Genomic DNA, 14,024 nt, shown 5'->3' on the forward strand with positions numbered 1-14,024 from the left:
GACATTCTTTAGTAGAATCTCAGATATTGTCCAGGTTAGGATGGGACGACCCCTATTGTTAGTTTGAGAGAGTATTTCATTTGGAATGCTTTGCTCTTCTGAAAAGGGAAGGTATGTGTACTTGATGTGGATAATGCAAGGAATCACATCTTGTTTGAGTGTCATGACACACCCTCTGTTGGGCATCTTGGTGTACTGAGGACTAAGCATTGGGTAAGAAGAGAATTCTTTTGGCCAAAGATGTCGAGCAATATGTTCGAAATGGTCAACAATGCGAAGTCAATCAAGCTGAGTGCTTGAGACGTGCTAGCTTGTTATGTCCGATGGAGATACTTGAAAAGAAATGGTAGTATTTCTATGGATTTTGTGGTTGGATTATCATAGACTTTGAGTGGAAATAATACCATTTGGGTGATCGTTGATCGACTTACTAAGTTGGTGAGGTTAATTCCTATGATAGATGAAATTTCAGTTGAGGAAGTTGCTCATTTTTTAAAGTTGTTTAGCCTTTATGGTTTGCCAGTTGATGTTATTAGTGATCATGATCCAAAGTTCCCTAGACATTTCTATCGTGAGGTGTATAAGAAATTGGATAGAAAGCTGATTAGGAAGAGTATCTTTCGTCAGTAGAGTTTGCTCACCATAGTAGTTATGATACGCGTTTCGTATGGTATAAAACTCACGAAACTACGTATGAAACGTGTTTGGTACCTGCCGAAGCCCTATCCTCGTTAAATTGGTGTTTTTATCAGATCAACCAAAGACTTCATGCTTTTCTTGAATCTTAACATTGTTTTTATGTGTAAATGCAACATATTTTTATAGCTTCTATGAGTTGCTTATTGTTGCTGAAGCGTGTCTATGATTAATGCTAATCCTATGTTTAGCAAACACACAGAAGACAAGGTAGACCTAATCTAGTGTATGTTCCAAATATGCATATGTACAATATCTTGGATCTCGACTTAGATTCAATTCTTGCATGCTAATCTATGTGCATACTAAAGCTTGCTGATTCCACAGCTTGGTTGTGCTCTTCAGATGCTTGCCTTCTTGCCTAGAGCTTCTCTATGCAGGGGTTCTTGCTAGCACCTGTGAGATGCCTGAGAGATCTATCTAATTTCTGCCCTTCCATGCCCTTTGACCTCCTTTATATAGGGATAGGATGGAAAGCCGTGTGCATTCTCTCTCACATGTTTGGAAGAGATGCTGGGTGCAGAGATAGCTTGGATTCTGACCAGGAGCTTGTGAGATTTGAGGATCTAACTGACTATGTTTCCCATGAGCTGGTTGTGGTTATTGATCGTAGGGAATGGACCTTTGGAAACATATCAGTTGAGTTAGAGAGATCGTGTAGATGAAGACAACACTTGGGAGAACATTGTTTCACTTAGATGCCAATATCCAGATTTTCTTTCCCAGTCTTCCTCTTGTTAGGAGGGGGAGAATGTTATGTCCCATGTTCGGGCTTAATGAGGCTAGTATAGAGGCTGACTGCCTGGTTTACTTAGTGTATGTGCTATATAGTTAGGTTTATCGCTCATTTAAGAGGGAGTTCGAATATAGAACTCTACCTTGGGAGGGGGGCCTCCCAAGGGACCCAACTTCTGGTTAGCTCATCGGCTAGTCGCACTAGTGATAGTCATGAGGACTGGGTGTGCATGGTATGGGACATGCAAGCTTTGGGGGTGCGTGGTGTGGGACACGCAAGCTTTGAGGGTGCGGGCTTTGCCATGGTTGGCTTGGTCTCTAGCACGGGGGCGGCTGACTGTTATACTCGGGTTGGAGCCTATGGTTTCTAGCCGAACCTGCCTATGTTGCTTATGGATGTGTGTACAAGATTGTGACTTTCCGATTTTGTTGAACCCTTGTGTTTGCCACACCTATGAAGACTGCGTGCTCTTGGGCCCTAAGTCGGGTTAGTGAGGAGTCCCACCATGGGCCCTCATGTCAAGACCACCAAATTGTCCACAAGAGTTGCATGGAGTCTGGCTACAACACTAGGCTGATTTGCTCGAATTTCTTTTATTTCTTTTATCGCAGGTATGTTATCCGGGTTTGAAGCTTCACCGAATAATCGTATAAATTTAATATCAATTTTCCCCTTTTGGAATAAAGAGAGAAGAAGGGGAAACCGAGTTATCCTCAGTCACTAATGTGAAGTACAAAGCAAACACCACACACATACATAGAATCTCCATTTGCATTGCATGTAGCTTTCGTTAGTTGAGTGAAATATAAAGATATCCTAGCCTCACTCTTTGGAGAGACTGTGTCTTCTCTCTAGTGACCATAGTTGCAACGAAACACATTTCATTGAGTTTGAATGAAAGGAAACGTTTCATTCGTGTCCACTTGGGAACTGTACAATTTAAGCATTTATTACCCACATTCTTTAGTTTTAACTTGAAAACATGTTTTAATATGTAAATGATGCATGTTTAATAGTGTTTTGCAGGGAAGGCAACATATTTTTTTACATATTATAAACTTATATATAAATTTGGGGGCCTGTAACCCCCCCGTTTTAAATGAAATGTTTTTGAAACATCTGGGATGTTAAAGAAACGTTTTTGAAACGCGTTTCATGAAACGCTTGGCAACTATGCTAGTGACACGAAGAGACAAGTACAGTGAGACCCAACACTTAAAGAAGCCCATGGGGACTAGTATTTCCAAGACTTCGTGGTTTCTTGGAACAAAATCACTCTTGGAAGAGCATGCTGGAAAAACAGGTGTTAATCCATCGGAGAGCTAGTGATGACTTACTTTCAAAAGGGCACGTGATTAAAGATGGCAACAATCAAGTGGTGCTAAAAGAGCCTCAACTTTTAGAGGGAAAGGCCAATAAGATGAAACTACCAAACATGTGCTTGGTTGATTTAATGCAGAGATGACATGTATTTAGTGTAAATTCTCCATTACCTGAAGCTTATCCTTACCCGCCTAGGTGCCCATTGCACGAGAAATTTTTTCTATATAAGCTGTTTAGCCTTAAATTCAGAATGGCGTTAAACCTTGGGAAGTTTAAGGGGTAAAAAATTAAACTAATGCTAAATGTTATGCTATGGTTAAAGATAATATTCAAAAAGAGAAATTTATATTAGCAAGTTACGTAGAGTGGTGACACTTGTCACCACCCTTCCCTTTTGGTGTGAAAAGAACCACCTCTTACCCATGCGCATGTTAATTAAAATTGGGTAAGATCAATATCTCTGTCTTGGAAAACTTATAAGTGCACATATCAGATAAATCTCGTTAGGCACTTACGTCTTTAGAATTTGTGTGCATCCACAAAACCCATATATATTCACAAGAAATAAAATTCATGCAATGTATGTCCAAAAACAAGTCACAAGTACATATTCAGTCCCAAACTTAGGGCAGAACACAACACAAATTATGTAAATTGGTTATTATAAAAATAGCCAATCTTCAGAGCTTTGTAAAGTATTTCCAGTCGGGAATTCCTTGCATTCCAACACAAGAATGTTGAACTCCAACTTAGGAGCCCTCCTCTCGCAACTCAAGAACAAGCCTCTTGTTACGTGCTTGGTTGATACAGGCAGCTAAGGCTCATGGTTAAGAATACCAAGTATACTGGCTATTTATGACTGGACACTTATTTATAGCAACAGTAGCCACTATATAAGTGAGACTTAGGATATTATTGTTCATAGAGAGTTATTCACTCTGTGGTTTGTTATCGACCAAGATTATTGTCAGGAACAAGATTGGATTTGACGGATCACGGACGATCATGTCAAAGGCCTCAATAGGCAGGCATTGGTGGTATACCAGTGCTAACTAGCATGGTTCGTGGGATTGGAGCCTTAGTCTCTAGCTGAGGGGAGGTTTGCGGGACACGGACCTACGGTTGGGTGGTGTACTAGCCTACACCCCTCTTGGGGGGTTTGTACTAATCACTCGTGTTTCGTGTTTAGGAGATCTTGGGATCATAATACCTCTTGTGCTCCCATTTAGGAACATGCCTTTACCCAACTTAGGGACCAGGGTAAATGTGGGAGCTATGTTAGAGCCTTGTGACAATATCATACTTGAACCTATAATCTTGAGATTAAACTCCCTAACTAAGTATAGTTAATGGACCGCAATGAGTAGGTTTGCCTAAATTTGCACAACCATGAGTTTTATGGTCTTTGAGGACTTATTCACTTACTGATAATCTATCTCACCTTCAGCAAGTTGAACTTTTCTATTTTTGCTTTCCAAAGAAAAGATCCATTTATTAGTAGAAAATAGAAATAGAACTATCCGCTCACAAGTGGACGTCTAATTCTCAAAGGGCCAACATTTACAAAGCAGAAAAAAGAGGAAGGGGGGTGGGGGAGCTACACTAGAGGTTGTAGCACCAAGTGACACCGCTGTACCTTCGGGTGAGGAAGGGACCTAGGCTCCAAGTGGGAAAGAAGACTACCCGGTGCTGTTGCATCCTCTCCAAATCATCCATGAGCTGAGCCTTATAATCACAGCATCAAGCTCCAACCTCTTTAAAAATTGTTGTGATAGTCCCAACATAAGACATTTGTAAATTTTGGGACTTAATCTTCTAAAGAGGCAATTCTCTTGACTAGAAGTTCGAGACTGTCAAGGCTGGATGCAAGCACCAGTACACAATCACAAACCAAACCCGAGAGGGTCAATTGACCCATGAGAATATGTAAATAAGAGAAACTGAGAGTATCTAGTGATGAATGCCTGTTACAATGCTTGCAGCTTTCTTCTACACATTTGAGTTCATGTATGATGATGTTTGGATGTTAGTGAGAAAAGCATGAGCTGATGTGAGACTAGAGAAGGAGATCATACAAGCTACTATGTACTTTCATATTACACCTATATGTGACTTCACTAATGGGGCCTAGACTCTTAGTGTCTTCCAAAACTCAGAATAGAGTTTTTTAAACTTAGATCCACCTTCTAACATAGTTGCATTCCGTACTTGTACTCATCGGTTCGGTACTTTGAATATGTACTATACCGGTACCATGCTTTCCATACCCATACTTAATTTTTTTTTAAAAAAAGTGACTAGTTACTAATAACAACTAGTGAATACATGGTATGTAGGTTGATGTTGAGGAGTTCGAGCGTCGTAAATAGGAGCATGCTGAGGAGAGCGACATAGTATGTGATGAGTAGGAGGAGATATACAGACAGCTTTACAGAGAGCTCAAGGGCATTGATACATGAGTCACTTGAGCTCAATCTCGAGCTCTCACACCCCTTCCCTCACTTCTTCAGCTCAAGAGAGTCGTCCTTCCACCTCTAAAGACACCATGGTGTATAGTTGTGGTGCACATTTGAGAGGGAGAGCCTCCAATGTGACTTGTAGAGGCTATTTAGAGCAACATATGCAGACTCTTCTAGAGGAGAGACTTGGACCCTCCACCATTGTTGAGGACATACCGAGTACTGATGTACCAGGTGATGTGACGGAGCGGGAGAGCCACTATATGATTTTGATGGAATCTCCTCATAGATGGAGACTACTCATCATCCTCATCTTCATGCATCAATGATACTGAGTGAGTGGTGACTCATGAGACTTTATTTATTAGCAAGTGACCTTGAGGTGATTGGTCGCTCTAACTAGTTAGTAGTTAGTATATTAGTATTTATTTTAATAGTGACCACTGACTAGTCACATATTCAGTGACCACTGACTAGTATTTATTTTAATAGTGACCACTAACTAGTATTTATTTTAATAGTGACCACTGACTAGTCACATATTTAGCTTGTAGCTACTAGCGGCTAACCTTGTACTTTCATGATTTATGATCAAACATGTATGATGTCATATTATTTTGTGCAAGCCATATGGCTATCGGTGTATGTACTAGGATTTCAGATTCAGTAGGACTTCACGTTGTATGCTCGAAGCTCATTTGACATAGAGCATAGATGTTTGAATTTCAATTGTTTTTTTGCGGAATTTTTGTACCAGTGTTGCTAAATTATGAATGGTTTATAATATATATATATTTTATTATATATACATTATTTTAAAAAGTGAACATACTTAAAGTACTTATCCCGATGCGTACTTCACGTACTCGTACACATACTGTACCGCACCTAAAGTATGCAACCACTATAAGGAATTTAGGAACTAACATGAAGTGAAGTGAAGTGAAGGGTATTCTCAGTAGATTTAGAGGGACGTAAAAGCCAGATTTCCTTCTGAGTCCATCCTTGGGTGGGTGAGTCATTGGCCTATTGCTTATGTTGGGCCCATTTCATGTCCTTAGAGTCAAATTCCACTAAGCACTGCTTGGTGAAGCAAGATTGTGTGGGTTGGTCCTTCAACTAGTAAACATTGAAGAATTTTGAAGGAAAAATTCAAAAACAGCATAGGAAGCATAAAAAGGGTAATGTGTGTTCAATATCAAGTCATTTTAGCAAGCGTGTTTTTTCTGCTTGTTTGTTATGTTTGAGTCCATGGGTCTGTTTACACAATTGAAAAATGTGTTTTTGATTCTTTTGTGCAGAGGCTGTAATGGAAGCATTTGTGCGGCTTCATGACAAAGGGCTCATATACAGAGGTCATCTGGTCTGCTCTCAGTTTTCATATTCCAGAATCTTTGTCTGCTGCTTGTGCATGCGTTTTCCCCTTGCTTTCTTGTTGTGTTTTCAGGGCATGTATGCTGCGAATGCTCCCTGGTTGATTTTTGTAGTGTTCTTAAAAAAAAGGGTTTGCTTGAAGCGTGAACTTTCCTCGGGTGAAGGATTCTTTGTTTTTGTGAAACAATAGTAGATTTTTGTGGGAACGAGACCTTGTGTAAGAAGAGAAAGCAGCAAAATGCTTGTATATACAATAATCTATGCTGCAACACAGAGATGCAGTCAATATCTTGCAGGGTTGATATGTGATGTGTTTGTTGCTTGTGGCTGAGGGTGTCACTGGCATCAGGATTCAGCCCCAACATTCAAGAAGCATATTTCATGAGCAAGGCGCACACTAGGGTTAGGATTTGGCCCAGATATCTTACCCATTCTGAGTCCTAATTTATTAAAGGACAAGAAGTGGCTACAGGAGAGTATGTGGGGTGCACAAGGGGAGATATGTAAGAACTAGCCTATGAGAATGTGGTGTAAAAAACAGGGGAGCAACCAGGAACAGCCAACCATAGGAGAAAAGGCAGTTTTTTAGCGCATCAAATGATAAGGAAAGCATTGTTATATATCTGCTCATTTGTAAATATCTTAGAATGAGCATAAATAATGCATTTTATGGCTGCCAACCAGCCAACCAGCAGTAGTAAGGGTCATTAGGGCCTAGAAAGAAGTCACTTTCCATAGAAGTCCATCATTTATCAACTCCAGCCCATTTTTCCACCCTTGCATTCATTAGCAGCCCCAGAGAAGCTGGATTGGGGGTTTCCCTTCATTATTTGAACGGGCATTTCCTTTGCATTAGCAGTTTGGCATCTGTCTAGGATTGGTGGTGCTGCCTAGACATACCCAAATTTTGAGCTTCTTTATGTTTACTTTTATTTTTACTTAGCATCTGACCACCACGCTGCTTTGGGTGCACAATCCTAAACAATCTTAAACCTGTTGGCCAACACAAAATGGAAGCTACCAAGCTAAGATGAACCATCGCTTTAATTGTACCAAGCTGATGGTGCTGGAGAAAAACGATGAGAAATACAGAAAGGATCTAAAGTTTCTAAAGCCCTTGAAGCTCTGATACCTTTTGTGAGGGCTGAATTTTGTTGAAGTAGGCTAAGTTGTAAAGATGAGATCATTTTTGTACAGCAAGATTCCAATTCACGACTACAAGAGTAATATAACAAACAGCAAATAAAGCAAATGAAGGGTCCTGTGAGGGAAACGCTAGCCCTAGCTCTATCTATGGATGATGATATGGCATTTAGTGAATGTAGTGCTTGTGGAAGCGTTCTAGATTAATGTTGATTAAACACAGATTAACTTGCTAATTAACACTAATCAATTATGCTGCAAATACACAAAAAACAACACAAAGTGAACTGTATATTGCCACAAGAAAATTATATCAAGATCGCAGGTTGTTGCCTGACAAATCTAATAAGGAATCCATCAAGAGCCAAATGCTGTCTTGCCTATCTAATTTAGATAGACTCTTCTCCTTTGTGCAAAACTGCAAAACTATTGAATGGATCTACTCAAAAAACCTATGCAAACTAACGTGCATGAGTGCAGGAGAAACCCAATACACCCTCTATGCTAAACGTGTGAGGATGCCCTAATGCAACGATTTGCTATAGGCTGACCTATTGCTAGATACCACTGTAACATGCGCTTGGAAGTGTGCCAAAGATGCTTAACTTGCTAATCAAAGCTAATCACTTATGTTGCAAATACACAAAAGACAAGGTAAAATACACTAATTGACTTAATATTGATTATATACAATGATAAACTGGGATCTAGACTTAGATTTTGACTCTTATTCTATGTGAGTTAATGCAATATTTGGAAAAAGTGTCTATTCCAGCTGTTCCGGGGCTGGATCTTGCTCCTTGGGAATTCCATTTTGGCAATCCTTAACTCACCACTTGTTGTTCCTGTCTTGGGCTTTGCAGGTCTGGCGGGGGATGCTTTCATCTTCACCTCAGCAGCCTAATATGCATATGTAGGGTTGGTTGGCTGGTTAAGGGCTGGTCGGTTGGCTGTCCTGTCTCTTGGCCAGCACATAGCCCAATAAAGTGTGTTGACACAGTGGGCCGGTCCACATGTAGACACCTAGGCTGATCGCTTTCAGTATGCCCCAAAGGTTCCAATTCAGCCTCTGAACTTGCGCTTGAGTCAGCTGGTGTTTGGAGCTATATCCGTGTTGCACTCACATCTGTGATGCACGTTACTTTGCCTCCTGCTAAACTTGGGGCACAGGGGAATAAGATTCACCTTCACTTCACTTTCAGTTGGGTCTATCTATAGGCACAGCTTGCTTTCTTTCAGCTCTGCTTCCTCTGATGGCTCTGGCTCTGGCTCTGGCACATTTTCGGGAACACTGATCATTGTGCTTAGCCTAGAATTCTTGGCATCCTCCTCGGAAATGAACTTTGGACTCACATAACTCTGGACTACTGGTGTTGCCACCAACTTCGGGTTCTGTTGGCTTTTTGAGATTGACTCCTGCGCTTGCGTTAACTTTCTGGATCGGAGTCCTCCAGAGCTGTAGGGACACCTCCCCAACAAAGCTCGTGATGACGAGCCTCATGACAGTCATTGACTCTCCTATGTTGGAGATGGCTGAGGATTATCACACCTACATGAGCTTTAATACTCTCTGGCGTTGATATGGACATGTGTACTCACACATTGCCAGGTCCTCATGGGCTAAACCCTAGCTTCCATCTCCAACCTTAACAAGCAGCTTTCATGCACAAATGCGAGCAAGAAGACCCAAAGATAGCAAACACGCAAAACGAATAACACACTAGCATGGCATAATGAGAATGTTCCTCCCTTCTTATATATACCAATAACATGAGGTCCCAAGTGACCTATTCGTCCACACACGATCTTTGGCCTGTGTCATTAGTCTTACCATGCGGACGCAGCATTGGGCTCGCTCTCTTGCTAGCTTGGCTTGAACCACGAACCTGGTCTTTCTCTCGGTCACTTGCCTCAGACTTGCGTTCACAATTACACTTTGCAAGTGATGGGTGTGCGTCCTATGCTTTTTGTAATAGGTACACTTCACTGCCTTGCCTTTAAATTTTCTTCTTTGTTTTGAGAAGAAGCTTCCATGTCGAGGACCACTATATTTTGGTCTTGTAGCCTCATTTCCTCGTCAAGGACAGCTATCATGCTGTCATAAGTCATCTTTCTTGACACTCAAGTGTAGAGAGGACTTCCTTGAACTTGTCTATGTCCTCGAGACGAGAGAAGAGGACAGCGTTCTTGTTGTCTTCATCAATGTTGGCAGTGAGGGCAGCAAGTTGTTGAAATGAAGAACCAATAGGTGCTCAAGTGTCCTTGAAGTGAGCAATGCTCCTTCATTTTTAGTGTATAGTATTTTTGTTTCAAGAACACTTTTGATTTATTAATCTTATTGCCAAATAGATTGTCCGACTTGTTCCATACCTCCTTTGCAGTTTTGTCGAAGTTGATGTGATGTATTAAATTATCTGGAAGTAGGATCCCAATATGAGCAAGTGCTTTGTCATTGCGGTCCACCCATGCCTTGACTTCTGGAGAGGTGGCAGCTTCCTCGGCCTTCTCATGTGTTCCTTTTACAATGTTCCATTGACCATCTCTCATGAGTATAAGCCTCACTTTGGTTTGCCGTGTTGGAAAATTTGCTCTAGAGAATTTCTCGAAGGTGATTGCTGATCTAGTTAGGTCCATGATGAGTGAGCTTTTGCTTTAGCTGTAAATGCAGGCTTATCAGCAGATATATGTATGTTGTGAAGAGCGGATAAGCACCAGTAAAGATGAGTCATAAGCAATGTATTGCAGGTTAGAGAACTGCTGGCTGGACCCAACTGTCATAGTGGCATAAGTACTGCATAGAAGTGGCTGAGAAGAGGCCTTAAAGTAGGTTAAGGGTTATGAAGCATTGCGCAACACCTTGGAAGAGGCCTATCAAGTTGGGCTCTGGTCTGTCAAGAGGTGGCCTTGGTAATACTGTCGATAGGTAACCCACCACGAGAGCAGAGAAGGCTTGGGTGACTGGCAGCAGAGGTGAGAAGGGCACAGGCTGTGTGGATGAGCAGAGACGAGGAGGGCACAGGCTGTGTGGATGAGCAGAGACGAGGAGGGCACGGGCTGTGCGGATGAGTAGAGGCGAGCAGATCCGGGGCGAGGAGAACACACAGACAGAGCGGATCAGGTAAGGAAGGCAGACAGCCGAGGACGTAACAACTGGCTTCACGTTCCCCAAGTGCAGTAGGTGACCAGACGGGAGATAACCACGTGCAGGCAAGCAGGTCGATGATAAGCTCTGAGGAGCGACGGGCACATACAGGCGGGTCAGCGCTGATGCTATGCACTTGACGTGGACGGTGTTGCTCACGGCAACTGCGCAAGGCCTGCACCTGGGATCAGAGGGCAGCAGGTCACGGAGCCCATGATGTGCACAGGTACAGGAAGCCGTTCTGATACCATGTGTAGGTACAGAGGCTGCTAGAGTTTGCTGTAGGGCGGCTATGGAGGATGATACTCCATGAAAGTAGTGTCTGTGCACAGTAGAGAGAGAGTGAAAGTATTCAATGCAATAATTAAGGTGAAAGAACAGTGATGTTGCACGACTCAAAGATGGATTTTATTAGTAAAACATTGATTGCAAGTACATGCCTTTTGTAGGTAAAGGATAGCCTTCTCTTCTGACACATTTGTAGGACACTTGTTACACACAAGTGACACACACATGATTTTGACACACATCCTGGACACATGTGACACTCACCTATGAGTCACAGGGAGTGTTCACACACACACTAGCACACTAAGCCTCTAGAGGCTGTTCACACACACAGGATGGGATAACTCATACGAGACTCCGAAATACCCATCAGAAACTGGGGCCTAACTACCAGCTACGTTCCAAGTCGGAATGCCAGACCAAAGAAGAGTCCAGCCAAATTATTTGGTGGGAGGAGATTGAGATAGCAGGATGCGAGTTCCCCATGGTTTTCATCGTCTTGAAGATGGCAGAAATATCAAGAGCCTTCCCCATGGTTTTGGAAAGGTCGTGGCTCACGAGCGGGAAGACTAAGCACAATTGGGAGACCGACCAGATCACCATCAGGAAGGGAAAAGTTACTTGAGGCTTGTATGGTGATAGGTGTTGCTATAACAAAACAATAATCTTAGTGCTTGGCCCTTTGTAAGCTTATCGCTCTTGGTCTCTTGTGTTTAGCGATTCTCATTCTCGAATCATGTTTAGGCTTGACTGTTAAGCTCTAGCTCTAACAAACAATTGGTATCACAGCTCTTGTTGGCATTTGTGATTAAGCTAGCTTAATGAGAGGTCTAGAGAGATTCGGTATTGAGGGTTCTATGCTTCTTGAGTGAGCTTGGTAATCCTTAACACTTATCATTTTAAAAGGCTAATTAGAGTTTAGAAAGAGGGGAATCTCTGATTTGATGTTATCATTGTGCTTAAGAGTGAGATTTGATCATACATTGGGGATAGAGAGGTCAGATATGAAATTTATTCATCTTGGAGGCCCAATGGAGTGAAGATACTCAAGTTGCAGACATGTGAGCGGATTCTTGGAAGCTCAAAATGCTGAACTTGAAGTGGTGAGCAACTACAAAGGTTCTACATCAACACTCAAGACTCTACATCAACTCTAGTGCAAGCAATGAAGATATATATCTTGGAATGGTGGTTACAAGTGATAAAAACTTGCAAAACTAATGATTGATGTAATAAATTAGTGGCTTGAAGGACCTAGAAGTGTCTCTAAGTTGTGCAAAAGAGGTTTAACAAGTAATTATGCTCATATCAATACCTAATGATGATTATCCATGGCATTAGTAGAAGAGCTTGAACTCCAAACAAAGAGTAAGGTGTTTTGGTTTAATCAAAATATTACAAAGAATGCGTTGAATCACAAGGGTAGAGACATTCAGAGTTAGAAGTTCATAGATGCAAGAGGTGTGCGAGACACCATGAACATTGGACTTCATTAATGTCACTAATGAAGGCACTAATCCACTAAACAAAGTCTGCACAGAAATACAGTGGCCTTGTTTTGCACTTGGTGTGGCAAACCTACATGAAATCACAGCATTTCAAGCACATGGGGATCTTCAGCAGGTCAGGGTGAATCCCATCATCATGGTAATTAGACGATTTAGTCAAGTTTAAGCCGGATTAATCACGGATTAAGCATCGCCTGCAGAAACAGCACCTCATAGCTTTGGCAGGCTCAAATCCGACAAGATAATGGGTAATGATGAGCATTGATGCTGCGCAAATATGGTGGGGAGAAGGGTATATGCCGGCAGCATGAAAAACGAGCTGAAAATTGCTGATACGTACTGAATTTGGGCAGATTTGCAGGGTTGAGTAAGTCAACACGTACTTTTGGCCACACTCTAAAATTGATTTTTTATCTTTGAAGGCTTTTAAACTTTTTTTGGGTGATGGAGTTAAAATGCAGCTAAGAGGGGTGGTTCTATAGCTCAAAAACTATCATTTAACCTTGGCATTGTGTGCTTGGATTTTATTATCCTTTGTGGGCATTGAATCATTGTGGTGAAGGTCAGCATATTTTTTAAACTACACATATTTTCTTTAAGTGGTCAAGGGATTGAGAGTGAGTGGACTTAGGGCATGATTGCCTAATTTCACTAGCACTCAAAAATCCTCTAATGTAAGACAGATGTCTCAAACCAAGAAAAGAATACCCAAGAAAAAGAACCCTAAACCTCACTACTATCACTTGCTGGGGCAATATTTTTTTCTGAGTTCCTATCATGTAATATGCATCTCTATGGTGATGGCACTTGGTGATTCCATCTTGTGAGTATATGGTACTAAGACAAAGAGCTTACTCTTCGTAAAATCCTCATTTACAAAGGATTTCCTACACATACTTTTTGCTTCTTTTCATTATAGCCTTTTTTTTTTGGGCACGTGGGGGGGGCGGGGGGGTGGGAGGGGTGTGGTTGCTTACTTTGATAAACAGGAAAAGTTTGATGGATCAATGTATCATACATGGTCCATAAAAAGGCAGATGATGGCACTCATTGATCGTGACATGTGGGCCATTGTCAATGGCACAACTAAAAAGCCTAGTCGTAGAGACCCTAAGGAGGTAACCAAATGGGAGAATACATACTCCAACACTCTGTCTTATATTATACATGGTCTAGCTGACACTCAAATACATCAGGTGGCTAACTCAAAGTCTTCAAATGAAGCTTGGGCTAGACTTAAAGATATATTTGGTCAGGTTAACGCAGCAGCTCGTTTGTTTCTTAGAAAGAAACTCTATCAAATGGAGATGGGCAAGGACAACACAATGGCTAGCCATGCGAATAATATTAGCTTT

At 41.6% G+C, this 14,024-nt stretch overlaps 1 protein-coding gene across 1 annotated transcript in view; it reads left to right on the plus strand.

Annotated features, from left to right (window-relative positions):
* Positions 1-14,024, plus strand: part of EMB2247 (protein EMBRYO DEFECTIVE 2247) — a 119,207-nt gene that overhangs the window by 44,205 nt on the left and 60,978 nt on the right. Inside the window, exon 7 of the mRNA XM_086824327.1 lies at positions 6,516-6,569. Coding sequence (XP_086680453.1) covers positions 6,516-6,569 — 54 coding nt within the window. The remainder of the gene's footprint in view (positions 1-6,515; positions 6,570-14,024) is intronic.

This window comes from Cibotium barometz, chromosome 30 (genome assembly GCF_041138505.1).
Source record: "Cibotium barometz isolate CiBa-2024 chromosome 30, ASM4113850v1, whole genome shotgun sequence".
Taxonomy (NCBI): Eukaryota; Viridiplantae; Streptophyta; class Polypodiopsida; order Cyatheales; family Cibotiaceae; genus Cibotium; species Cibotium barometz.